Source organism: Mustelus asterias, chromosome 17, assembly GCF_964213995.1.
Source record: "Mustelus asterias chromosome 17, sMusAst1.hap1.1, whole genome shotgun sequence".
Lineage (NCBI taxonomy): Eukaryota > Metazoa > Chordata > Chondrichthyes > Carcharhiniformes > Triakidae > Mustelus > Mustelus asterias.
This window is the reverse complement of record NC_135817.1, coordinates 60,234,894-60,258,647: the sequence shown is the minus strand read 5'-3', so window position 1 is coordinate 60,258,647 and position 23,754 is coordinate 60,234,894. Positions and strand designations below refer to the sequence as shown.

The 23,754-nt window shown below is 41.8% G+C and overlaps 1 protein-coding gene across 4 annotated transcripts in view; it reads left to right on the top strand.

Moving 5' to 3' along the window:
• The first annotated feature begins 48 nt into the window (after positions 1 to 48).
• LOC144506540 (runt-related transcription factor 1-like) overlaps positions 49 to 23,754 on the top strand; it is a 65,029-nt gene continuing 41,323 nt past the window's right edge. For 3 of the 4 annotated variants that reach the window (XM_078232796.1, XM_078232794.1, XM_078232793.1), the window contains exons 1-3: positions 249 to 1,457; positions 2,085 to 2,241; positions 3,602 to 3,706. In XM_078232796.1, coding sequence (XP_078088922.1) covers positions 1,197 to 1,457; positions 2,085 to 2,241; positions 3,602 to 3,706 — 523 coding nt within the window. In that variant the 5' untranslated portion in view covers positions 249 to 1,196. Of the gene's footprint in view, positions 1,458 to 2,084; positions 2,242 to 3,601; positions 3,707 to 23,754 lie in introns of all 4 variants that reach the window. The other variant, XM_078232795.1, reaches the window with a different exon arrangement.

Here is a 23,754-nt window from a genome sequence, read left to right as displayed (position 1 = left end):
ACTATGCAAATGAGTGGGTTGCTGTGGCCACAGAGAGAGAGACTGGCCGGCTGTTTGGTGTAGAGGAATTCCGAGACATTCACCTTCAATCAGTAGGAGAGGGAGTGTGGGGAGACACTCATTCATAAAGCGCTGGGACTACTCCTGCTTTGCCGCCTGCCAGTGTTCTAGCGTGTACAACACATAAATACTTCCAATTTTACAACAGAAAACAGAGAGAGACAGGCGTTTAAAAGGAGGAGGAATGCCGACTTATTGATGGAAAAAGAAACTTAATTTCTTCTGCAGCCTGAGAAGTTTTAACCACCCCCCCCCCCACAAAAAAAACACACAAGAAGTTTCTCCAGTTTTTTTGGGGGAAAAAAAAGATTTATTTGGCTCAGTCATCTTCAGGGCCGGGTGTCTCTTGTGTGAAGTTGAACTGAAGTCTGTGCGTGTGTGTTTGTGTGTGTCTCGCTCTGAATTTCGGTCGGGAGATTATATGTGTGTGTGTCTCAAACCACATAGAAGCCGCAAGCCTAACCGATCAAAACCACGCTGCACTCAAAAATAAAGATCTCGAAAGCGAAAGCTCCGATAAGCAAAACCGTGCCTGAAACCCGGAGAAGAGCAGAACACTTCACGTGGATTGTTATTGCATTAATTCTGTTTGAACGGACTTGGGTGTAGTTATTTTTTCAAGGAACATCAGATCGTTGGATAAAACTGCAGTGCTATTTTGTTGTTTTTTAAAATTTTTCCCTCTGTGTGTTGGGGAGAATAAAAGGACATCAAGAACTCTCTCTCTCAATCAGTCTTCGGCCGGGACCAGACCTAATTTTCAAAGTGTAGGATCATGCAAGGCAGGCCACTGTCAGAAACGTGCTATGTGGCTGGAAAGTGAAAGGGGGGCCACAGCAGCACGTCTACAGGTGGACAGTTCATTCTTGTAACCGCTGATTGATCGAAAGTCCCAGCGTCTGGCACTTATTACTGAAAGCTGCTCTGAACTCAACCTACTCAGAGACTTGGTTATATGGTGACCTGCCTTGCAGGTGGATTAAGACAGGCAGAGAGAAAGATCCAAGACTGAGTTTTGTGTTGCTGCCCCGCTGTTCCTCTTCTTTCTCTACCACCGCCCCCCCCCGCACCCCCACCCCTCCATCCCTCGTTATTATAATAATTATTTTTTTTGAGATTAGTTAAGTTTTGTTGTGATGCGTATCCCTGTAGATACCAACACCAGCCGCCGGTTCACGCCGCCTTCCACCACGCTGAGCACGGGGAAGATGAGCGACTCTCTGCCCCTGGCATCGCAGGAGAGCGCCCTGAGCAAGCTCCGAGCCGCCGATCGCAGCATGGTCGACGTTTTAGCCGACCATCCCGGAGAGCTGGTCCGGACGGACAGTCCAAACTTCCTCTGCTCCGTCCTCCCGACCCACTGGAGGTGTAACAAAACCCTCCCCATCGCATTCAAGGTAAATGTGTCTCGGTGAGCTATTCCGGCGCGTGTCGTCTCAATGTCTTGCCTTTGATCTGTTGCATCTATATGCCAGCTAGTCCAGTTAAAGTGTCACTATTTTCAGAGCAGCTACTAATGGAACATATTTTCCTTATATTCAGATTTTTAAAATAATTATAAGCACACGATTTGATTTATATTTGGTGCATATTATTGGAGAGAAAATGTATAAACTGTGTACTCCAGTTAACGCCCTGTGATTGGAAAGAATAAGCTGTCTTCGCGTTACACTGAGGCTGGGATTATATTTGACTTCGCTGCCCCAGACAGAGTGAATTCTGCTAGCTCCCAAGTAGTTTTCTCGAGCAATGATCTACAGCAGAAACTATCTTCATATAAGTCAATATTTTGGATAGATGGTGCAGTGTTATACAGTGGTGGTGTGAGTCAGTGCAGTGAGGGGTAAAGGGGGGTATTGTATGTCTATGAAAAAAGGGGGGAGGGGAAGGTATTGGGTAGAATCTAAAGAGGTCTTTGGGTTGGGAAATTGAGGGTTAGTGTTGAGTGCTGCTCTGTATTCCAGCCTATATGTGTGTGTGTGGTCGCTCTATCTCAGCTGTCTTCCTCTCCCCCGGGTGTATAGGTAGTCGCCCTGGGGGACGTTCCTGACGGGACCCTGGTCACGGTGCTGGCCGGCAACGATGAGAACTACTCCGCCGAGCTTCGCAACGCCACGGCGGTCATGAAGAACCAGGTGGCCCGCTTCAACGATCTGCGGTTCGTCGGACGGAGTGGCCGAGGTAGTGGCAAAGTCACAGCAACTCGCCCCCCCCCCCACCCCTCCCCGAGGGCAGCGAGTGCCCCCCCCCCCCACATCCCCATCTACCCTTCCAGCTTCCTCCCTGATCACCTTCCGCTCCAACCTCCAAAATCATCACCCACATCTCAAATAACCAGTGCATTCAAAAACAAAATATCCCTCCAAGTTTAGATTACATCAGATCTTGTTGATTCGCTTTGCTGTGTATATCCTATCTGGGGGGCTGGGAACTCGGCGATTGATGATGTTGTTTTATTTTGTTTGGGTTGGACACTCAAATCACCACAGCGATGTTTAGGAAAATAAGAGTGTCGCTTTTTGCTGCCGGATGGGTTCAGCGCACACCCCGCCTTGTGGCTTTGCCTTGTGGCTCCCAACTCTTGCCTGAGGAGGACTCAGAGCTGGACTTGCCCTGGGCACACGGTACAAACGCAACTCGACTCCTCCGAATATCTGTGTCATCGCTACATAGATCACAGCATTCCCGCAGGATCAGACCACAGTGTTATTTCATAACTGAATTTCAACCCTCCTCCTGCAGATTAATTTAAAACACTCAAACTTGCTTTTACTAGTTTTTAAATCACACCAACATATTTTTCAAAAGAAATACACCAGATGTCAGAAACATAGTTTCTTGTTTGAAGTACACTATTTTTCCATAAGATTCAAGTTACCTTTTTAAATTTGATTTATTATTGTCACATGTATTAGTATACAGTGAAAAGTATTGTTTCTTGCTCGCTGTACAAACAAAGCATACCGTACATAGAGAAGGAAAGGAGAGAGTGCAGAATGTAGTGTTACAGTCATAGCTAGGGTGTACAGAAAGATCAACTTAATGCGAGGGAGGTCCATTCAAAAGTCTGATGGCAGCAGGGAAGAAGCTGTTCTTGAGCCAATTGGTACGTGCCCTCAGACTTTTGTAACTTTTTCCCGACGGAAGAGGTGGAAGAGAGGATGTCCATCCCTTGAGTATAAATTCTCTCAATTCTAGACAGCCGGTGCCATTATTAGTCTGCGGATTAGAATTCAGTTTACTAAACATAGCAGAAAATACACAGTAATGGGATTCTGCTCGACTTAATAAAAACAAGGACACAAAGAAGGGAAAATATGACAGTCTAAACTCCGAAATAATTCCGACATAGGAGTTGTTTAACATTAAGTAATTGACAGCGTGGGCTCAGTTGTTTATTTTCCAGTTGTCATTTTTTTGTGTGTGAATGAATTGTTAGCATTGTAAGACAGTATGTTTTCCATTCTCCCTTATTCCCCCGCCCCCCAACAGTTGTCTCCGGAATTGGCTAACTATTCATTTCTGTGTCTATCGGTTGCAGGGAAAAGCTTCACGTTGACCATCACAGTGTTCACAAACCCGCCTCAAGTAGCCACGTATCATAGAGCCATCAAAATCACAGTGGACGGACCCAGGGAACCCAGGAGTGAGTACTGCACTTAGCATTTCTATTTTGCAACGCCCCCTCCTCCCCCCCCCCCCCTTCCGGCAAAACGGAAGGCAATTATTTATTCTATCCTGCACCAAAATGCTCTCTTTATTATGAGCTCTGTAATCTCATTTTGTACATTTTCCAATATGACAGTGACCAACCCCCTCCCTCCTCCATACACAATGTAACCACACCGGGTGAGTGGAGAAGCAATCGCTGCCTCCACGCAGCTGATGAACGTCAGGAGCAGGTGATTCCCCCCACTCCCACCCCCTTCTTTGAGAGTTTATTTTTGTCTTCCAGACATATAAACTAAATATTGTTATTCAGCAAAATCGCCTCTCGATTCGCATTCAAAGACTCCCCAATGCAGAGATCGAGCGCACATGGTCGTGGGAGCAGAAGATAAAATCCAGACCGTATCCGGATAACGTTCAAGCGAAATAATGACACGGTCAATAATCTTCATTGCTACCGAATGCTTTTTTAGATCATATCCCCCCTCCTCCCCCATCAAGAAATTTAAATGCCTTTTGGCTGCCGAGTGTTTTGCTACAAACTGACCATTGATGTAGTTTTAGTGACTCTACGAATCTGTCTGATTGTGAGTTAAATACACTAATATTACACTTTTTTGCTCATTAACTACTGAAAAGAAATTGCACCATTCTATGAACCATAGTCCTAGCAATATTTTTATAACGTATGAAAGCCTAAATCAACTTTCTGGGTTTTTGGCATAAAAAAGCGGACATATATACAAATTAAACACCAAAAACATTTTTTTCGATCTAAATAATCAAATATCGATGGGGTATTATTTGTGGATGTTTAGTTATTTTAAGAAAAAAAATTATCAGACTAGAATTCTTAATGTGTATTTGGTTTCTGGAGGATTTTGTGTTACTTTATCAATTGTCGCACTCGGAAGTTGCTACTTGACTATATTGAATGTATTAGTAGAACGGGGTCCAATTACAAAGGAAAGTAGACTGGTTAATAACAATCATCCTAACGTAAGCTAAATCACCTCTAACACCTCTAGTTCGCTTCGCTCATTTCCAGAGTATTTGCAGTTATTTGCAAAATGGGCTGGAGAGGTTAAGCACCAAAAAATAATACTATTGCCAGTTATTAATGATGGGCAGGATGTAATAATGAAAGATGTTCATCTGAATTAATAAGAATTACAAACAGCCGTATTTTACAAACGCACCCACCGTTTACATCTTGTGTAAAATTACACTTAGCACATCAGATGTACAAGTTTCAAGTATCATTTCAAACATTATACCAGTTCAAAGGTATCCCAATGCAGTCTACTTTTTTATACAGTGTATTTACAAGCACTCATCGCCGTGGATGACTTACTCCACTGTTTCCGTTTATTCGACACAAATGTCCATCAAATACTTATTTTCAGGTGTCCATAAATAAAAGCATCTATTGATAAACACTGATATATTTTAATTAATTTGAACATATTCCTTACTATCGTCACAAAACAATGCTCCCAGCTATTCACAACAATATGCTGTATTGTGTCAATAGGAACATACAAAAGCGGAACGCCAGAAATAGTGTTTCTTTTCCCAAAGCTATTTAATAATGAGTTAATACCTTTCTGAATCATTACAACTTCCATGTGAATACAAAACCTGGATAACAATTAGATGAATATACCAATGTAATAAATACTTGAATGAGATTAAGTGTAGACTGGCAATTAAAGTGATCACACCCTTTGCAATTTAATCGTTAAATGATGACTGGAATTACTTATGACTGAGTGTTTAATTATTTTTTAATTGACAATATAAAACTGTAACTTTTAGTTTAGAGCTGGTTGCAAGGATTTTACAAAACGATTGCATTCAAAATGTGTTACAAGTGAGCATTTTTGAATGCATTAATAGTAAATTGATAAAACAGTAAGGAGAGTACAGTTATGAGGGACTACAACAGCCATCAATGTGGTTTAATAATTTTGAGATGGTTTGATATGATAAGCCTATTTAAAATACGGAACTTGTTATTTATCATTAATTTTCATATGTGTCTTCATACATGCTGCTTTTAAAATGGATAGCTGTCATTTTACAGTGTAACTTTACATTTGGTTGTTTTGGCCACTGCAAGTATGTAGTTTTTGAAAGATATTTTCTCACTTTTGATTTTAAAAACTAATCGTTGGCCACATTTATTTTGCTTAACAACATGAATCGACATACATTGATTAAAAACTCACTAATGTGAGTTGGAATACTCATGCCAATTTTTTGGTTTAAAAAGTGCCATACTATTAATTTCCAGTTCATCCCCATTTCCGCTGCACCTTCAATACTCCTTTCCTCTTCAGGTTTTCTCTTTGCCCGCCCGTTGTATTTAATCCTGGATATCTGCATCGTTTGAGTGTATTTGTGTGAGATAGGGGAGCATGGGTGACACTGCTGATTCCACAAGCAATAAAAAGTCCCAAAAATTGTTACACTTGCCTCTGGGAGTATAACAATAAAAATCAAAACAAATTAATTATCATAATCAATTATCAACAGTGTTTGGTTATTAAGATGTTTTAGTTGAATTCCTGGTTACTCTTCTCAATGGTATTTGTTTAGTCAATGATTAATCATTTGTTTTTAAAGTACTCCTCTGAATTGAAGTTATAGGTTCTGATACACAAAATATCTTTAATCTGAAAATAATCTTTTGCAGAAAAAAAAGCTTTTGTACCTACGGGGAATTAGAATAAATTATTTTCTTACTGTGTTTACCCCAGTCCAACGCCGGCATCTCCACATAATAAATTATAAGGCAGGGGAGGGAAGGTGGGTGGAATTAAATCATTTTATTTGTGAATAGCAGTAGATTATCTTTTCACCATTCATCTAAACCGCAAAATTACCTTTGATCTTGTGCTTGGTGAACATCAGAGAAACCAGCAGATTTCAGATAAAGATTCAGCTCACCTCCCAGCCAAACCACAGAACTGAAGTCAGTGATCTCTATTAATGGCAATGGGGTTGTGACAGATTTGCCAGCACAGTGACTCTAGTTTGTATACTTGATTAGTTAAGAGGGTATTGATTAAACTAGGAAATTAAGATTTGATAGTCAGCATTGTAATCCACGGTTTGTGCCTTTCTCTTTAAAAATATTATCCATCGCTGGATATTTTTAAGTCAGAGCGTAAATATTTTTACACATATTTATAATGATATCCTGTAGGAAGACACAGAAGCCTTTTCCTTACAGAATCCATTTTCCACAATTTCACTCACTGGATAATTGCTTTATTTCCAAAGTATTTTCAATACAATGTAACAGAAAGAGAACGTAAGCAGCAATTAGGATAAGTGATTTAGAGCAAGAACCATTTAAAAGTGTTCAAAAAATGGCATTCCAACTACCCCTGGGTATTTTTATTGGAAAGCTGGATTATTTGGGCAACAAATGTAAGCAGTGAAATAGGCAGAATGTCAGAACAAGCCAAATCCTTCGCTCTAACAGCAGGACATGTTGTAATCACTTGGAGGCTTTTGCTATGCCTTGCGGGGTTTTGCAGGGCAATTTCAAAATATTGTAATAAAGAATAATATTCAGAAGCCGGCAGTTGCAGCATCAAGTGTATCATGACGTAAAACTATTTCTTTATGGCAGAAATTATTATTAAAACTCAGTCTGAGGAAGTTAATCAAAATTGCTATTCAAACACATTATGGAATTTTTTAAGTATAAGCGTGGTATTTTTCTTTATTGAATCATTTCCCTCAAATTGCTCCTGTTCATTAGAGAAGCCCATTTCAAAACACAAGATGCATATTAACTCTAGGCCCATGAATATCGAGTGTTACATTGAACTTTTCAGGCTGGAATACATTAGAATCACTAAACTAACCACCCAGTTTCAATATAATTCAATATCTCCTTTGTTCATTTTGGTGTTTGGACTAAATTCAACATTATTATCAACACTTGCAATTGCCAGAAATTATCTTCTATATCTGTTGATTCCCACCATTTGATTATGTTTTCAGCAGTCTATATTTACAAGTACAAATTTGGATTGATTTATGTATTAGGACAGTGTTTGACCTTTTACACAGGACAACATCCACCAAGCTGTTTGTTCATGGGACTCATGAACTCAAGCACTGTGAATTATTTAATGTCTGATTTGCAGTTTTTAATAATTAGCCAACTCTTGAGATATTGTGCTCAGGTAGTTGTTAAGAGAAGAAAAGAATGTTGTACGCTGAATGCAGAATTGAGTCCATGCCATTTTTCTATTTTATTTCCTTCCTTATTCCTCCCTGAAGATACTGACCGCCCATTGGGTCATGGTTCCATGGGGTTCTATTTACAGAAAAACTTATGAATTCGGAGAAGTAGGTCATTCGGCCCCTTAAGCCTGCTCTGCCATTCAATAAGATCATGGCTGATCCGATTGTAACTTCAACTCCCACATTCCTGCCCACTCCACAGGCAGCTCACCCAGGTGGTGACATATCACGCCTAGCATTTCACTGCTCGAATAAGAAACAATATGAAGCATTAAAGATTTTAAGCTCATGGTGAATATGCCTTTTGCAACCACTCATGTGGTATTCTTAATTCCACAGAAGGAGCAGAGTGGAGGGTAGTGGACCCATTCTCACCAGGCACAATGAAAACCTTGGCAGATAAATCACTTCATTTAATCTAATACAGTTTGGAGGTTTCACATTCAGAGCAATTTTTGGTGGCCTGGGGCATAGCAGGAGGTCTATGCACACAGCTATAGTGCAGATCCCAGGGTATTCTGAGGAAAGGGATGATAAAACAAAATACATTAAACATTTAACAAGTTAAATGGATGAAAAATCTGACATACAAACAATCTTATAGAAGTGGATTCAGACTACAGTGAGGATTCCACTTTGACAATTGAAATTTCCCAACATGTATTAGATATTGCTATTATTTACAAAGGTTCTGTTACCCGTAAACAGAGCAAAACCTGAAGTCAGTTAATGAGAGGAGAGTTTCTAATTGTTGCGGTTGTTGGAAGCCAATCATCTCAGCCCCAGGATATTGTTGCAAGAACTCTTCACGGCAATACCTTGGGCCCAGTGCTTCTTGGCATTCAATGGCATCATTATCGCCAAGTAACCCCACCCCGTCCACATCCTGGGTATTATCATCGATCAGAAACACAACAAGGTCATGTAAGTGCTTGACTGTAGAGCAGGTCGGAAGCTGGATGTTCTGTGGTGAGTGATTCACCTCCCAACTCCTCGAAATCTCTCCGCCATCCATAGAATACAAGTTAAACTTCCCTGCAGCACTGATATGGAAAAAGCAATCCCATCAATCTGCAACTTCATCCATCGACCTAAACATCCATTCCTTTTACCAGTGTCATGGCATCTTTGGCAGCAATGAGCAAATTCTCCACCTCCACCACCTTGGAGAACAAGAGGCAACAAGTGTACCGGAATGCCACCATGTCCAAATTCCCCTGTCCTGTAAGTTACACACCAGCCTGACTTAGAACATTACAGCGCAGTACAGGCCCTTCAGCCCTCGATGTTGCGCCGACCAGTGAAACCAATCTAAGGCCCCTCTAATCTACATATTCCAATATCATCCATATGTTTATCCAATAACTATCTGAATGCTGTTAATGTTGACGAGTCCACTACTGCTGCAGACAGGGCATTCCACGCCCTTACTACTCTCTGAGTAAAGAAGACTTGGATAGGGGCGGCACGGTGGCACTGCTGCCTCACAGCGCCAGGGACCTGGGTTCAATTCTGGCCTCAGGTGTTAGTCTGTGTGAAGTTTGCACATTCTTCCCATGTCTGCGTGGGTTTCCTCCGGGTGCTCCAGTTTCCTCCCACACTCCAAAGATATGCAGGTTAGGTTGATTGACCATGTTAAATTGTCCCTTAGCAGCAGGGTAAATATGTGGGGTTACAGGGATGAAGCCTGGGTGGGATAGTTGTCATTGCAGACTCAATGGGCCGGATGGCCTTCACCTGCACTGTAAAGACTCTTCTTTATGAAATATGTTGCAGTGCCTTCATTTTTGTTGGGTTAAAATCCTGGAAATGCCTCCCTAACAGTGTTGAGGTGGTATCTTCACCAAACAGACTGCAGTGGTCAGGACGAAGGATAGAAACTGAATGCTGGCTTTGCCTGTTGCAGCCGTATCCCAAAGAATAAATCTAAAGTAAAAGCAAAAAATATATATATAATAAATTAAAAATGGCTTGATAGATATAGAAGACTGGCCGTATCAGAGTAAGAAGTTTAACAACACCAGGTTAAAGTCCAACAGGTTTATTTGGTAGCAAAAGCCACACAAGCTTTCGGAGCTCTAAGCCCCTTCTTCAGGTGAGTGGGAATTCTGTTCAGAAGGGGCTTAGAGCTCCAAAAGCTTGTGTGGCTTTTGCTACCAAATAAACCTGTTGGACTTTAACCTGGTGTTGTTAAACTTCTTACTGTGTTTACCCCAGTCCAACGCCGGCATCTCCACATCATGCGTATCAGAGTAGCCACATGTCACTTCAGCATCCATTGCTCCATTACTCAGCCATCTCCTAATACCATCACTGTGGAGTTTAAGTCTCCTTTCCACTGAAGTTGAAGCATGCTTCTCAGAAAACACCAAAAAAAATGTGAATTAGCATTGGCTCATATCGAAAATATGTGTACATTAGAATTATCTTCAAACCAACAGAGTACAATTTTAGTACAATTTGTCATCACTATTTAATATTGAGCACTTTCTGAATTGTGTGGCTAGTGTTAGATCTGTATCTACTGACAAGTGAATGGAGACTGTCTGAAATTATTATCTAATAGATCAGTACCATACATTGACATTTACACAATTATACATAAGTACTAGAAAATTAGGATTATTTAATATGAGCATTCATTTGCTCAAAACAATATTTTCTTAATAAGGAACTATTTAGGCAAGTTACTGTCCAAATTGTTGGACACTATCTTGAAAAAAATGTTTCTCATCACCGTGAATACAATGCTTTAAAATTGATTGTATTGTTCCGATCACAATAGTGTGTCCACCGTCACAACAATCCACCGTCCTCTCAAACCAGGATTTTGGGGAGGCCGGATAGCTTAATCGAGAATTTTTTGCAACTATCAAGGTCTCTGAATACAAAATAAGCTTCCATAAGGAGACAGATCACCTTCCTAATCGACTTCCCCATGTCAGCCCTCCCTATTCCCTCAGTTATTGGCTGATCTTTGGCATGAGACATTTCTAACTTTTCCTTACAAAATAACTGCCAATTGAACCATCCAGGAGAGTTGCTTTCTAACCACATAGTTCATTGCAAAATTTAAAGTTTATTTATTAGTGTGACAAGTAGGCTTACATTAACACTGCAATGAAGTTACTGTGAAAATCCCCGAGTCACCACACTCCGATGCCTGTTTGGGTACACTGAAGGAGAATTTAGCATGGCCAATGCAACTAATCAGCACGTCTTTCAGACTGTGGGAAGAAACTGGAGCACCCAGAGGAAACCCACACAGACACGGGGAGAACACAAGCCGTGAATCGAACCTGGATCCCTGGCACTGTGAGGCAGCAGTGCTAACCACTGTGCCATCATAACATATCACAGTGCAGAATGTATTTATGTCCTCCAGACTAAGTGATCAACATTGATTATTTCATGGTCCTTCATATACTTCTGGGCTAATTTTGTTTGCAACCGCGACAGAGAGTGGTTGTAGAGGGTTATTTTTAAAACTGAAGCCTGTGACCAGCGGTGTGCCTCAGGGATTGGTGCTGGGTCCAATGTTATTTGTCATTTATATTAATGATTTGGATGAGAATTTATGGGGCATGGTTAGTAAGTTTGCAGATGATACCAAGATTGGTGATATAGTGGACAATGAAGAAGGTTATCTAGGATTGCAATGGGATCTTGATCAATTGTACCTGTGGGTTGATGAATGGCAGATGGAGTGTAATTTAGAAAAATGCAAGGTGATGCATTTTGGTAGATCTAACCAGGGCAGGACTTACTCAGTTAATGGTAGGGCATTGGGGAGAGTTATAGGACAAAGAGATCTAGGGATACAGGTTTATAGCTCCTTGAAAATGAAGTCACAGATGGATAGAATAGTGAAGAAGGCATTCGGCATGCTTGGTTTCACTGGTCAGAACATTGAATACAGGAGTTGGGGTGTCTTGTTGAAGTTGTACAAGACATTAGTAAGGCCACACTTGGAATACTGTGTACAGTTCTGGTCACCCTATTATAGAAAGGATATTATTAAACTAGAAAAAGTGCAGAAAACTACTAGGATGCTACTGGGACTTGATGGTTTGACTTATAGGGGGAGGCTGGATAAACTGGGACTTTTTTCCCTGGAGTGTAGGAGGCTTAGGAGTGATCTTATAGAGCTCTATAAAATAATGAGGGGCATAGATCAGCTAGATAGTCAATATTTTTTCCCAAAGGTAGGGGAGTCTAAAACTAGAGGGCATAGGTTTAAGTTAAGAGGGGAGAGATACAAAAGGGTCCAGAGAGGCAATTTTTTCATACAGAGGGTGGTGAGTTTCTGGAATGAGCTGCCAGAGGTAGTAGTAGAGGCGGGTATAATTTTGTCGATTAAAAAGCGTTCAGATAGTTATATGGGTACGATGGGTATAGAGGAATATGGGCCAAATGTGGGCAATTGGGAATGGCTTACTAGTAACAACTGGGCGGCATGGACAAGTTGAGCTGAAGGGCCTGTTCCCATGTTGTAAACCTCTATGACTCCATAACTACAACATGCCACAATTAAAAGCGACCCTGACCATACGTAAGCAGTTTCACTAATTCTTAAAACAATTCACTAAACACTGTACTTACCCTATTCTTGTTTTGTCAAGCATATATCTTTATGGCATTGAATAACAAAACCACATCTTTTGAACATTATCACTAAGCTTTCGAAACCTCAAACATTTTATCCTTCATCTGATTATATTTTCAGCAGTTCTGTTTGAAATGACAAATAACTGGGGGAAACAAATTGGATTTGGATTTAAGATCCATTTTGTCCTTGTAACACAATTAAATTGACATATTACAGTTGGATCCAGTGAATAGTTGCCTGGAAAGCAGCGCACTGTGTATATCACTTGAAGTCAACATTAGTTTAATGGCTAAACATATTTATAGTGTCAAGGGTATTATTCATTCTGTGCAAGCTGTCCGACACAACACTGCCAAAAAAGCATCAATGAATTAGATAATTTTAGGCAGCTTGTTTTCAGTTCATTCTGAGTGAACTATACTGTTGGTCATTACAAGTGAAAGAAAATGCCTTTCCCTTTTGAATAAAGTTTGATTAATTCTGATCACATTAACTGAATGTACCGCGAGGCTTTACCTCAACATTGAAAATCCTGGAAGAATTTTCACATCGTATCAATGATTGCCCCATTTACTTACAGAAGTAGATAACGAGAAACAATCATTTGTGATATTGATACAGAGAATTGTATGAGGTTTCTCTATCCGTAATAAAGCTACTAAAATAAAACAAGTCTCTGTTGGAATAGTGGGCAAGGGAATACATCTATTAAACATAATGGCAATACTGTATAGCCTGAAGCTTTCTGTTGCTGACATTGGTTAATAATTCTGGTAGAGGCAGTCATCCATTTCAATAAACAGGTAAATGCTTGTCTTACAGTAGTGTCTTATAGACATTACACCTTGCGTTACAGCTTGACTGTTAGTCTGAAATTATCAGCCTTAGTAATTTCTAAGTTTACTGGTAGAAATTATGGCTTGCCCCTGTTGTAAATTTCTTTAACGTTTGTATGCTGATACCACAAGCTGTAATTTCTAGGAATGTGAGGCTCATACAGTAATTTTGTTGTTTGCTAACTTAGTCTGAGAAAACAAGAAAAGTGGCATGTAACAATTGATGCCAAGGACAGAATATTGTATTACATCTTGGCTGTTTGACTTTAGAATGGTCTTTATTGAAGACGAGTTTATATTTAGGGTTTGCGTCCTGTGAGTTACTCAAAGTGAAGAGCTCATCATTGGTTAGTTTGCCTTCATTATAGTGTCCTCTAGATTCACTGTCCTTGCACGACGAGAGAGGAACTCTGATCGTATTCGAATGTATATGTAAATTGTTTGTGTTGTTTGTATGTGTGTTGTTTACTGTATGGGTGGCATGCTGTGTGTGTATGTGTGTGTGTATGTGTGTGTACATGTACATGTGTGTGTGTGTGTGGCCAGGTATGTGGCCAGGTATGTGGCTCTTTAAATGTAGTGTGTGTGGTGTGGCTGTATGTGTGGAGAGATTTGACTGTGTGTGGTGTGTGGGTGTTTATGGAAATCAAATGCATAAACAAACAGATGACAAGTAACGTTTGGTTCTCACAAACTTAAAAAAAACTTGTCCAGTTCTCACAAGGTTAATGTTGAGATTTATACAGTTTCATTTGGATCAAGTTGCAAAGCCAATTGGAGTCTCTCCAAGAAATATGATACATCTTTATTAAATTGATGATCATCATTAACCTTTAGTAATTTAAACATATTTTCTTCTCTATCTTCGAAAAGATCACTACTACAACGATGGCAAACATTTTCTCTCAAAAGCCATCCTCTGTATTTTGGCCATGTCTCTGCAAATGCTTGAACTACGATTTAGGATAAAGCAGTCTTCATTATGTGCACAGCTTGTATGATAAAAACATGTTTGTATCTAAACTGGCTGTTCTGCTGCAAAGACCGTTAACACGAACAATATTTTACATCTGTCCGCGATAATATCCCTCTCTTTGGAGTTGCCCGAACAACGGCTTCTGGCTTGTTCAGCAGTTATACCGCAGGTCCAAGATCAAGTCATTCTGTTAATTTTCCCCACCCTCCAAATGTCGATGGATTTGCACAGGCAATTGCTAACCAGCGAACTGTACTGTTGAGAACTATTGCATTGGGAAAAGGCTAACTGCTTCTGCTCCAGCATTGACAACGTAAGGGTGGGCTGCATGGAAACTTCTTAAACTTTAGCTTCATCCTTGAAAAGCTGGCTTTGCACCAGTTGCAGCTCCAGCTGGTGTGAAGTCTATATAGTGTGAGACTGCTTCCTGGAGGTGCTCACAGAACTGAAGTTAAGACCTCAGCTGACAGAAGTTTGGCTACAGTCAGTTATGCTGCTCATTGACATAAAGCCAACATCGCTCTGCAGCAATGCAGAACGTTCAGCAAAACGCTGCTGCCCATATCCTAACTTGAACCAAGTCCCATTCACTCTCCGTCTCTGTGCTCGCTGACCCACATTGGCTCCTGACCCAGCAACATTCACAATCAGAGGCAGAAACAATAGAGTGATTAATTGTCCCGAGACATAATCCAGGCGGTACTGAGGGAGTGATGCATTGTCTGAGGAACCCTGTTTCAAATGAGAAATTAAAAAAGGAATCATCTGTTTACTCAATAGACTCAAAAAGATCCTGTATCATTATTTATATAAATGACTTGGATGAAGGGACTGAGGTACAGTTGCTAAGTTTGCTGATGAATAAAGATAGGTAAGAAAGTAAATTGTGAAGAAAATGCAAGGAGGGTCATTGATTGCTTAAGTGACTGGACAAAAATCTGGCAAATGGAGAATAAAGTGGGCAAATGTGAAATTGCCCATTTTGGCGGGATAAGTAAAAGAGAAGCTTATTATCTAAATGGTGAAAAATTGCAGAGCTCTGAGATACAGAGGGATCTGAGTGTCCTAATGCATGAAGGGGAGGTGATGGTCTAATGGTATTATCGCTGGACTATTAATCCAGAAACTCAACTAATGTTCTCGGGACCCAGGTTTGAATCCCGCCACAGCAGATGGTGAAATTTGAATTCAATAAAAAACTTCTGGAATTAAGAATCTACTGATGACCATGAAACCATTGTTGATTGTCGGAAAAACCCGTCCAGTTCACTAATATCCTTTAGGGAAGGAATTCTGCCGTCCTTACCTGGTCTGGCCTACATGTGACTCCAGAGCCACAGCAATGTGGTTGACTTTAAATTGCCCTCAGGCAACTGGGGATGGGCAATAAATGCTAGCCAGCCAGCGATGTCCATGTCCCATGAATGAATTTTAAAAATCACAAAATGTACAGGTGGAGCAAGTAATTAGGAAAGCTAACAGAATGTTATCATTTATTGTGAGGGGAATTGAGTACAAAAGTGTACAGGGCATTGGTGAGACGCATCTGGAGTATTGTGTACAGTACTGGTCTCCTTACTTAAGGAAAGATGTAAATGCATTAGGGGCGGTTCAGAAAAGGTTTACTGGAGTAATACCAAGAATAAGCGGATTGTCTTATAAGCAAAGGTTGGGCAGGTTAGGTTTGTATCCACTGGAGTTTAGAGGAGTAAGAGGCGACTTGATCGAAACCTTTAAGATCCTGGGGGTATTAACAGGATGGATATGGAGTGCATGCTCCCTCTTTTCAGATAATCTAGAACTGGGAATCATCAGTTCAAAATAAGGGGTCACTCATTTAAGCTACAGATGGGGAGAATTATTTTCTCTCGGAGGGTCCTGTGACTCTGGAACTCTCTTCCTCAAAAGGCATTGAAAGACTTTGCTAGATAGATTCTTGATTAACAAGGGGATGAAAGGTTATCGAGGGCAGGCAGGAATATGGGGTTGAGGTTAGTATCAGAGCAGCCATTATCTTACTGAATGGTGGAGCAGGCTCGATGGGCCAAGTGACCTACTCCTGCTCCTAATTCTTATGTTCATATTATTTGAAGGAGATTGAGAAGCTCTCTTGCAGAATTGGTCAATGTTCCTATCTGAACCAGCGCCAGCAAAACCATATTAACTGGCCATAGAATCCCTACAGTACAGAAGGAGGCCATTCAGCCAATCGAGTCTGTACCAACCACAATCCCACCCAGGCTCTATTCCCATAACCCCACACATTTACCCTGCTAATCTCCCTGACACTGGTGAGAAATTAGCATGGCTAACTGGCACATCTTTGGACTGTGGATCGAAACCGGAGCACCCGGAGGAAACCCACGCAGACATAGGGAAAATGTGCAAACTCCACACAGACAGTGGCCCAAGGCCAGAATTGAACCCGGGTCCCTGGCTCTGTGAGACAGCAGTGCTAACCACTGTGTCACTGTGCCATTCCTTTATTTTCTGTTTACTATTTAGATTAATTTAGTGGGTTAAATGAGCTTGAGGGGAAGCAGGAATCTGACGAATGATACAAAAGCCCATCTCAGTAACGCAATGAGAGCTTTAGAAAACAAGATGGTGCAAGTAACTAAGATGATGAAAAATACAGGAAAAGCTCCAGCGATGAAAACAGGAAATGGTGAAATCGCACAGTAGATCTTAAAGGGAAAAAAGAACAGGCTAACGCCTCAGTCAGAGAACCCCTTCCTAGAGCTGAGCTCAGATATTGATTTCACCAGACCCAGTGTATCACTCTAATCTCACTCCACCCGGGACAGCGATGGACACACTCCATATCTACATTGCCAGTCTGTTCTTCACGGCTTGGTGTGGCTCAGACCTCCTGGTGTCTCATAATTTGGCTGTTCTTCCCATTCCCATACCAACCTCTCCAATTTGGCCAGCCCAGCTCAGTGCCAGCTTTAGGAATTATATCCCGTCCTTATTCTTGACACTTTGCAAATAACTCACTTTGTAAGAAATCGGAAAGGATCAAAAACTATTTCTCTCCTTTATTGTAAATACTCTCTGGTGGCCTTTTGTTCATTACTTTGACTTAGACAAAAATCTTAAAAAGAGAGTTGAATTTTCAATGTACAACATTTACGCTTATGTCTATTACTGTCACAATTGGACTTACATTAACATTGCAATGAAGTTACTGTTAAAATTCCCTCGTCGCCACACTGTGGCACCTGACGGAGAACCTAGCATAGAGTCATAGAAGTTTACAGCATGGAAACAGGCCCTTCAGCCCAACTTGTCCATGCCGCCCTTTTCTTCTGACTACTAAGCTAGTCCCAATAGCCCATGTTTGGCCCATATCCCTCTATAACCATCTTACCCATGTAACTGTCTAAATGCTTTTTAAAAGACAAAATTGTACCGGCCTCCACTACTACCTCTGGCAGCTTATTCCAGACACTCACCACCCTCTGTGTGAAAGAATTGTCCCTCTGGACCCTTTTGTATCTCTCCCCTCTCACCTTAAACCTATGCCCTCTAGTTTTAGACTCCCCTATCTTTGGGAAAAGATGTTGACCATCTAGCTAATCTATGCCCCTCATTATTTGATAGACCTCTATAAGGCCACCCCTAAGCCTCCAGAGAAAAAAAAGGTCCCAATCTATCCAGCCTCTCCTTATAACTCAAACCATCAAGACCAAGCATGGTCAATGCACCCTAACCAACACATCTTTGCGACTGTGGGAGGAAACTGGAGCACCCGGAGGAAACCCACGCAGACACGGGGAGAACATGCAGACTCCTCACAGACAGTAAAGGCTTATGTCATTTTAATAGCATTAAAGGCCTTTGTTGAAATAACGAAGGGGGAATTTGTGCTTAGTACTTGATGTAAACTCAGTAAAGGGAACTACTATTTATAATTGTTGCTGCAGCAATGTGGATAGCCTGTCATGATGCCATCTCCTTAGCAAGCACACCATATTAGAGTCTAAATCATAGATAACCTCTGGATAAGTAAGCAACTTTTTCAGGGGTAATTTCTGCTCTTTGCCCCTGGCATTGAACAGTGCAAAGTGAGAGCACTTATCAGAGATACAAAGGTTCATGTCTCTGTTATGCAGTCCATCCAATTTTCCATTAATTGCAATGGATGAAAAATTTAGTGGATTCTGTAATCAACATGCTATATTCTGTGCCCAGTATTCAAACACAGGCCTCTCTTGTGCACTACTCCCCACTAAGGGGCAGCACGATGGCACAGTGGTTAGCACTGCTGCCTCGCAGCACCAGGAACCAGCGTTCAATTCTGACCTCGGGTGACTGTGTGGAGTTTGCGTGTCTTCCCTGTGTCTGCATGGGTTTCCTCCGGGTGCTCCGATTTCCTCCCACACTCCAAAGATGCGCAGGTTAGGTGCATTGGCCATGTTAAATTGCCCCTTGGTGTCCAACAATGTGTAGGTTAGGTGGATTAGCTAAATGTTTGGGGTTACTGGAATTGGGTGGGAGAGAGGGCCTGGGTAAGATGCTCAGTCAGAGAGTCGGTGCAGACTCAATGGGCTGAATGGCCTCCTTCTGCACTGTAGGGATTCTATGGTTCCAAATGTTTAAAAGTGGGTAATCTTCCCAAAGGATTATTATATCAATCCATTTCTTTTCAACAAACACCAATTTTATTTCTTGTACTCCAAAAAAAGGCTGAGAGAAAAATGAATGCAAGACAAATATGAAATATTTTAGCAAAGGGTTCTGTGCCTTCCTGCTTGTGAGTGTTCTAGGAAATGCTGAAACCAGCTTGAAACTCCGGCAAAGCTTTGCTATGAAGTTGCAGTTTGTCTCAGATTGCGAAATACCAGCGCAGCCATTTCCTGTTGCCATCTATGTGCAGAATCTTTTATAAGTCACTACATTTATATGACATATGACTGGTAAGTGACTTGTTTGCATAGTGTTGAGACTTGCATGCATGAGTGCTCAAATCCAGGGGTGGATATGGGCCAAAGTAAAGACTGCTGCATATTGGGTAGAAAATATTCTGAGTGTTTCTGTGCAAAGCCACTAACTCCATAGCATTCATTTGGGAAAGCAGAAGGCTTGTAATCATTATTTTATATAGAGGATGTTAATTCGGAAAATGAACTGCATTCTTATCTACCATGTAGCCCTGAATATGTTCAGGAGTACATAAGGAAGTGGCCCTGGAAATTGGTGGTTGTTTTCCAAAGTTCTCTGGACTAGTTTCTTACAGATTGGAGGGTGGCTAATGTAGGCCCCCTATTCAAAAAGGGGGGTAGAGTGAAAACAGGGAACTACAGACCAGTGAGCTTAACGTTAGTACTAGGGAAGTTGCTAGAGTCCATTATCAAGGGTTTCATAGCACAGCATTTGGAAGGCAATCAGACAAAGTCAGCATAGATTTACAAAAGGGAAATTATGCTTCATGAATCTATTGGATTTTTCTGAGGATGTAACTAGTAGAGTTGACCAAGGAGAACCAGTGGATGTGGTTTATTTAGACTTTCAGAAGGCTTTCGACAAGGTCTCACATAACAGACTACCATGCTAAGTTAAAGCAACCTGGGATTGCAGGTAATGTCTTGAGATGGATAGAAAGCTGGTTAGCAGATAGGAAGCAAAGAGTTGGCATAAATGGGTCTTTTTCTGATTGGCAGTCAGTGACTAGTGGGGCTCCGCAGGGATCTGTGCAAGGACCCCAACTGTTCATATTATATATTAATGATTTGGAAGAGAAAACTGAATGTAGTATCTTCAAATTTGCAGATGATACAAAGTTTGGGGGGAGGGTGAGCTATAAGGAGGATGCAGAGATGCTTCAGCGTCATTTGGACAGGCTGAATGTGTGAGCATACGCATGGCAAATGCAGTATAATGTGGATAAATGTGAGATTATCCACTCTGTTAGCAATAATAGGAAGACAAATTATTACTTGAATGGGTGTAAATTGAGAGAGGAGGATACTCAACGAGACCTTGGAGTCCTCGTGCATCACTCACTGACAGAAAGCGCGCAGGTACAGCAGGCATTAAAGAAGGCAAATGGTATGCTGACCTTCATAGTGAGAGGATTTGAGTATAGGAATAGGGATGTAATGCTGCAATTGTGTAGGGCATTGGTGAGGCCACACCTGAAGTGTTGTGTACAGTTTTTGTGTCCTTATCTGAGGAAGGGTATCCTTGCTATAGAAGGAGTACAGCGAATGTTTAGCAGGCTGATTCCTGGAATGGCAGGTCTGTCATATGAAGAGTGACTAAGTCGGTTAGGCTCGAAGGGCCAAGTGCCTACTCCTGCCTCTAGTTTTTATGTTTCTATGAATGAACATACTGTTGCTTTCTTCCACGCACAGTTTTTATAAATCACTCACATACTATTTTTTTACCCCCTCACTCTAATGTTTTTCCAATTCCTTCAAGGGACATGTGCTTTGCTAACTCGGCCAACATTCATTGCCCACTCCTAATTGCCTTTGAGAAGGTGGTGGTGAACATAATCATAAGGTGGAATTTTACCGGCACGTCTGCCCGAGTTTCGCACAATCCCGCCCAAGGCCAACAGAGAATGCTGTTCTCCGAGCCTCGCTCACCCCTGGAATCGGGGCAGGCATGCCGGTAAAATTCCGGCCATAGAATCCCTACACTACAGAAGGAGACCATTCGGCCCATCATGCCTGACAACAATCCCACGCAGGCCCTTAACCCCACGTATTTACCCTGCAAATCCTCCTGACACTAACAGGCAATTTAACATGGCCAAATCAAACTAACCCGCACACTTTTGGAGTGTGGGAAGAAACCGGAGCGCCTAGAGGAAACCCACAGAGACACGAAGAGACCATACAAACTCCATGCAGTCACCCAGAATTGAATCCGGGTCCCTGGCGCTGAGGCTATAGTGCCAACCACTATGCCACCATGCTGCCTTCTTGAACCACTGCAATAGATGTGGTGCAGGGACACCCCACAGTGCAGTTCTTGTTAAGAAAGAGGAACTTCACACAATTTAAACTATTTCTAAGCTAATTTGAAACAGGTTCCAGCTCAGAGCCAGTCAAAAAAAGCAACAGTCAACCTGAACCTTATTTATTTGCTGGATTCCCCAAGCTCCAGTAAAGTATTGTCCATTTTAAGCTCCTGATGATGAGATCTGAATTTTGCTTTCCCTTGAAATTTGCTTTTCCTGGAGAGATAGCTCATGAAACTGAGTGACAGAAATAAGAAGTTGGATGAAACACTAGCCTGCTGTGAGACTTACTACTTCCACATCTCTCGCCCTTACACCCACAAGCATTTCTTCGGTTTTGTTTTACTATCTGTTCCCTTCATACATTCTCTTGCTCTTTATTTCTATCCCTTTATCCTTCATCTTTTCTTGAACATTCCTCCTTATCTCTTTCCTTCCATTCCTACATTTCTCTGTCTCTTTCTTTCTTCTATTCTTCCCTTCCTTATCTTTCTCACACTCTGTGATGCTGTTGTTCCATGGCTTTACCCCGTCCTTCACATTTTATCACTGTTCATCTGTCCTTAAGCTTGCTATTTTTCTCTTTTCTCCATCATTGCTGTCTTTCTTTTGGCTCCGTCATCATTCACTTTGGACTTCACCCCTCAATCTCCAAGTATTTAACAACTCACCAACACAGTGAGCACCAAGGTCGGAATTGAACCTGGGTCGCTGGCGTTGTGAGGCAGCAGCGCTAATCATTGTGCCACCGTGCCGCTGTGCCACGCCAGTTCTATGATTCTAGGTTACTGGCCTATTAATCCCAAGAAGTGGACTCATGATCCGGGAGCTGGGTAATTTAAATTCAGCTAGAACAAAAATCGGGAATCGGGGCACACGGTGGCACAGTGGTTAGCACTGCTACCTCACGGTGCCAAGGACCCGGGTTCGATTCCCAGCTTGGGTCACTGTCTGTGTGGAATCTGCACGTTCTCCCCGTGTCTGTGTGGGTTTCCTCCGGGTGCTCCAGTTTCCTCCCACAGTCCAAAGATGTGCGGGTTAGGTGGATTGGCCATGATAAATTGACCCTTCATGTCAGGGGGACTCACTAGGATAAATGCATGGGGTTATGGGGATAGGGCCTGGGTGGGATTGTGGTTGGTGCAGATTCGAATGGCCTCCCTCTGCACTGTAGGATTCTATGATTCTATAATCAAAAGCTAGTGTCATTAATGGTCATCACAAAGCTACCAGGTTGTCATAAAAGCCCATCTGGTGTTCACTAATACCCTTTACGGAAGGAAATCTGCCATCCTTACTGGTCTGGCCTACTTGTGACTCCAGATCCACAATAATACGGTGAACCCTTCTTCTGAAATGCCACTCAGATGTCAAGGAATAGTCTTTCCAATTGTATCCACATTCCGTGATTGAACAATTTTTTAAAAATCTGACCAAGAGAACAATCTTGGGGAATGTTTAGAATAAATGATACTGTCAGCTCATGTGAGCTTAAAAGCCAATTCCTGCAATACAGAAGTAGTATGATTATTGAACCTTTGGATGTTAGTGCTGCAAGAGAAGTACTTCAGCTTTCTTTCTGCTGCTAACCCATCAGCAATGTACTATCTAATTTCTTTCATCGAGTGTGCAGGCGATTTGTTGACTGCACCACCCCTTCAAGATTTTTGGCCTGCGAGGGAACCTTTGGGTTCCCATGTGGCCTCTCAATTTAAGAGGGCAAGTTGCCCATCAGATGTACGTTTTGCTACAATAGGCAGCATTGATTCACCTCCGTCCTGACTGGTTTCTCAAAGCTTGTGTTCATCCTGCATTAAAAGCATGTCTGTTCAGGATTGTGAGTCGTTGGACTGAGGCACAACTTTGGGTGACTCACCACACCTCATGAAAGGTAGATATTGCTCTCAACTGCTTTCAGCTGACAGCATCTCTGTGACTGAGCAATGATGGAAGTCTGTTCAGAGCGTCCAGTTTTAGTTTCTACAATCATGTACAACTCACGCAGGCCAAACGCTTCTATGTTTTGAGATGCCACACTTCTGGGTGGCATGGTGGCACAGAGGCACTGCTGCCTCACAGCACCAGGGACCCAGGTTCAATTCCCGGCTTGGGTCCTGTCTGTGCGGAGTCTGCATCTTCTCCCTGTGTCTGCGTGGGTTTGCTCCGGGCGCTTCAGTTTTCTCCCACAACCTGAAAAATGTGCTGGTTAGGTGCATTGGCCATGCTAAAATTCTCCTTCAGTGAACCTGAACTGGCGCCGGAGTGTGGCGACTAGGGGATTTTCACTGTAACTTCATTGCAGCGTTAACGTAAGTCTATTTGTGGCTAATAAATAAATAAACTTTTTCCTGCTGTTTCTTTACTG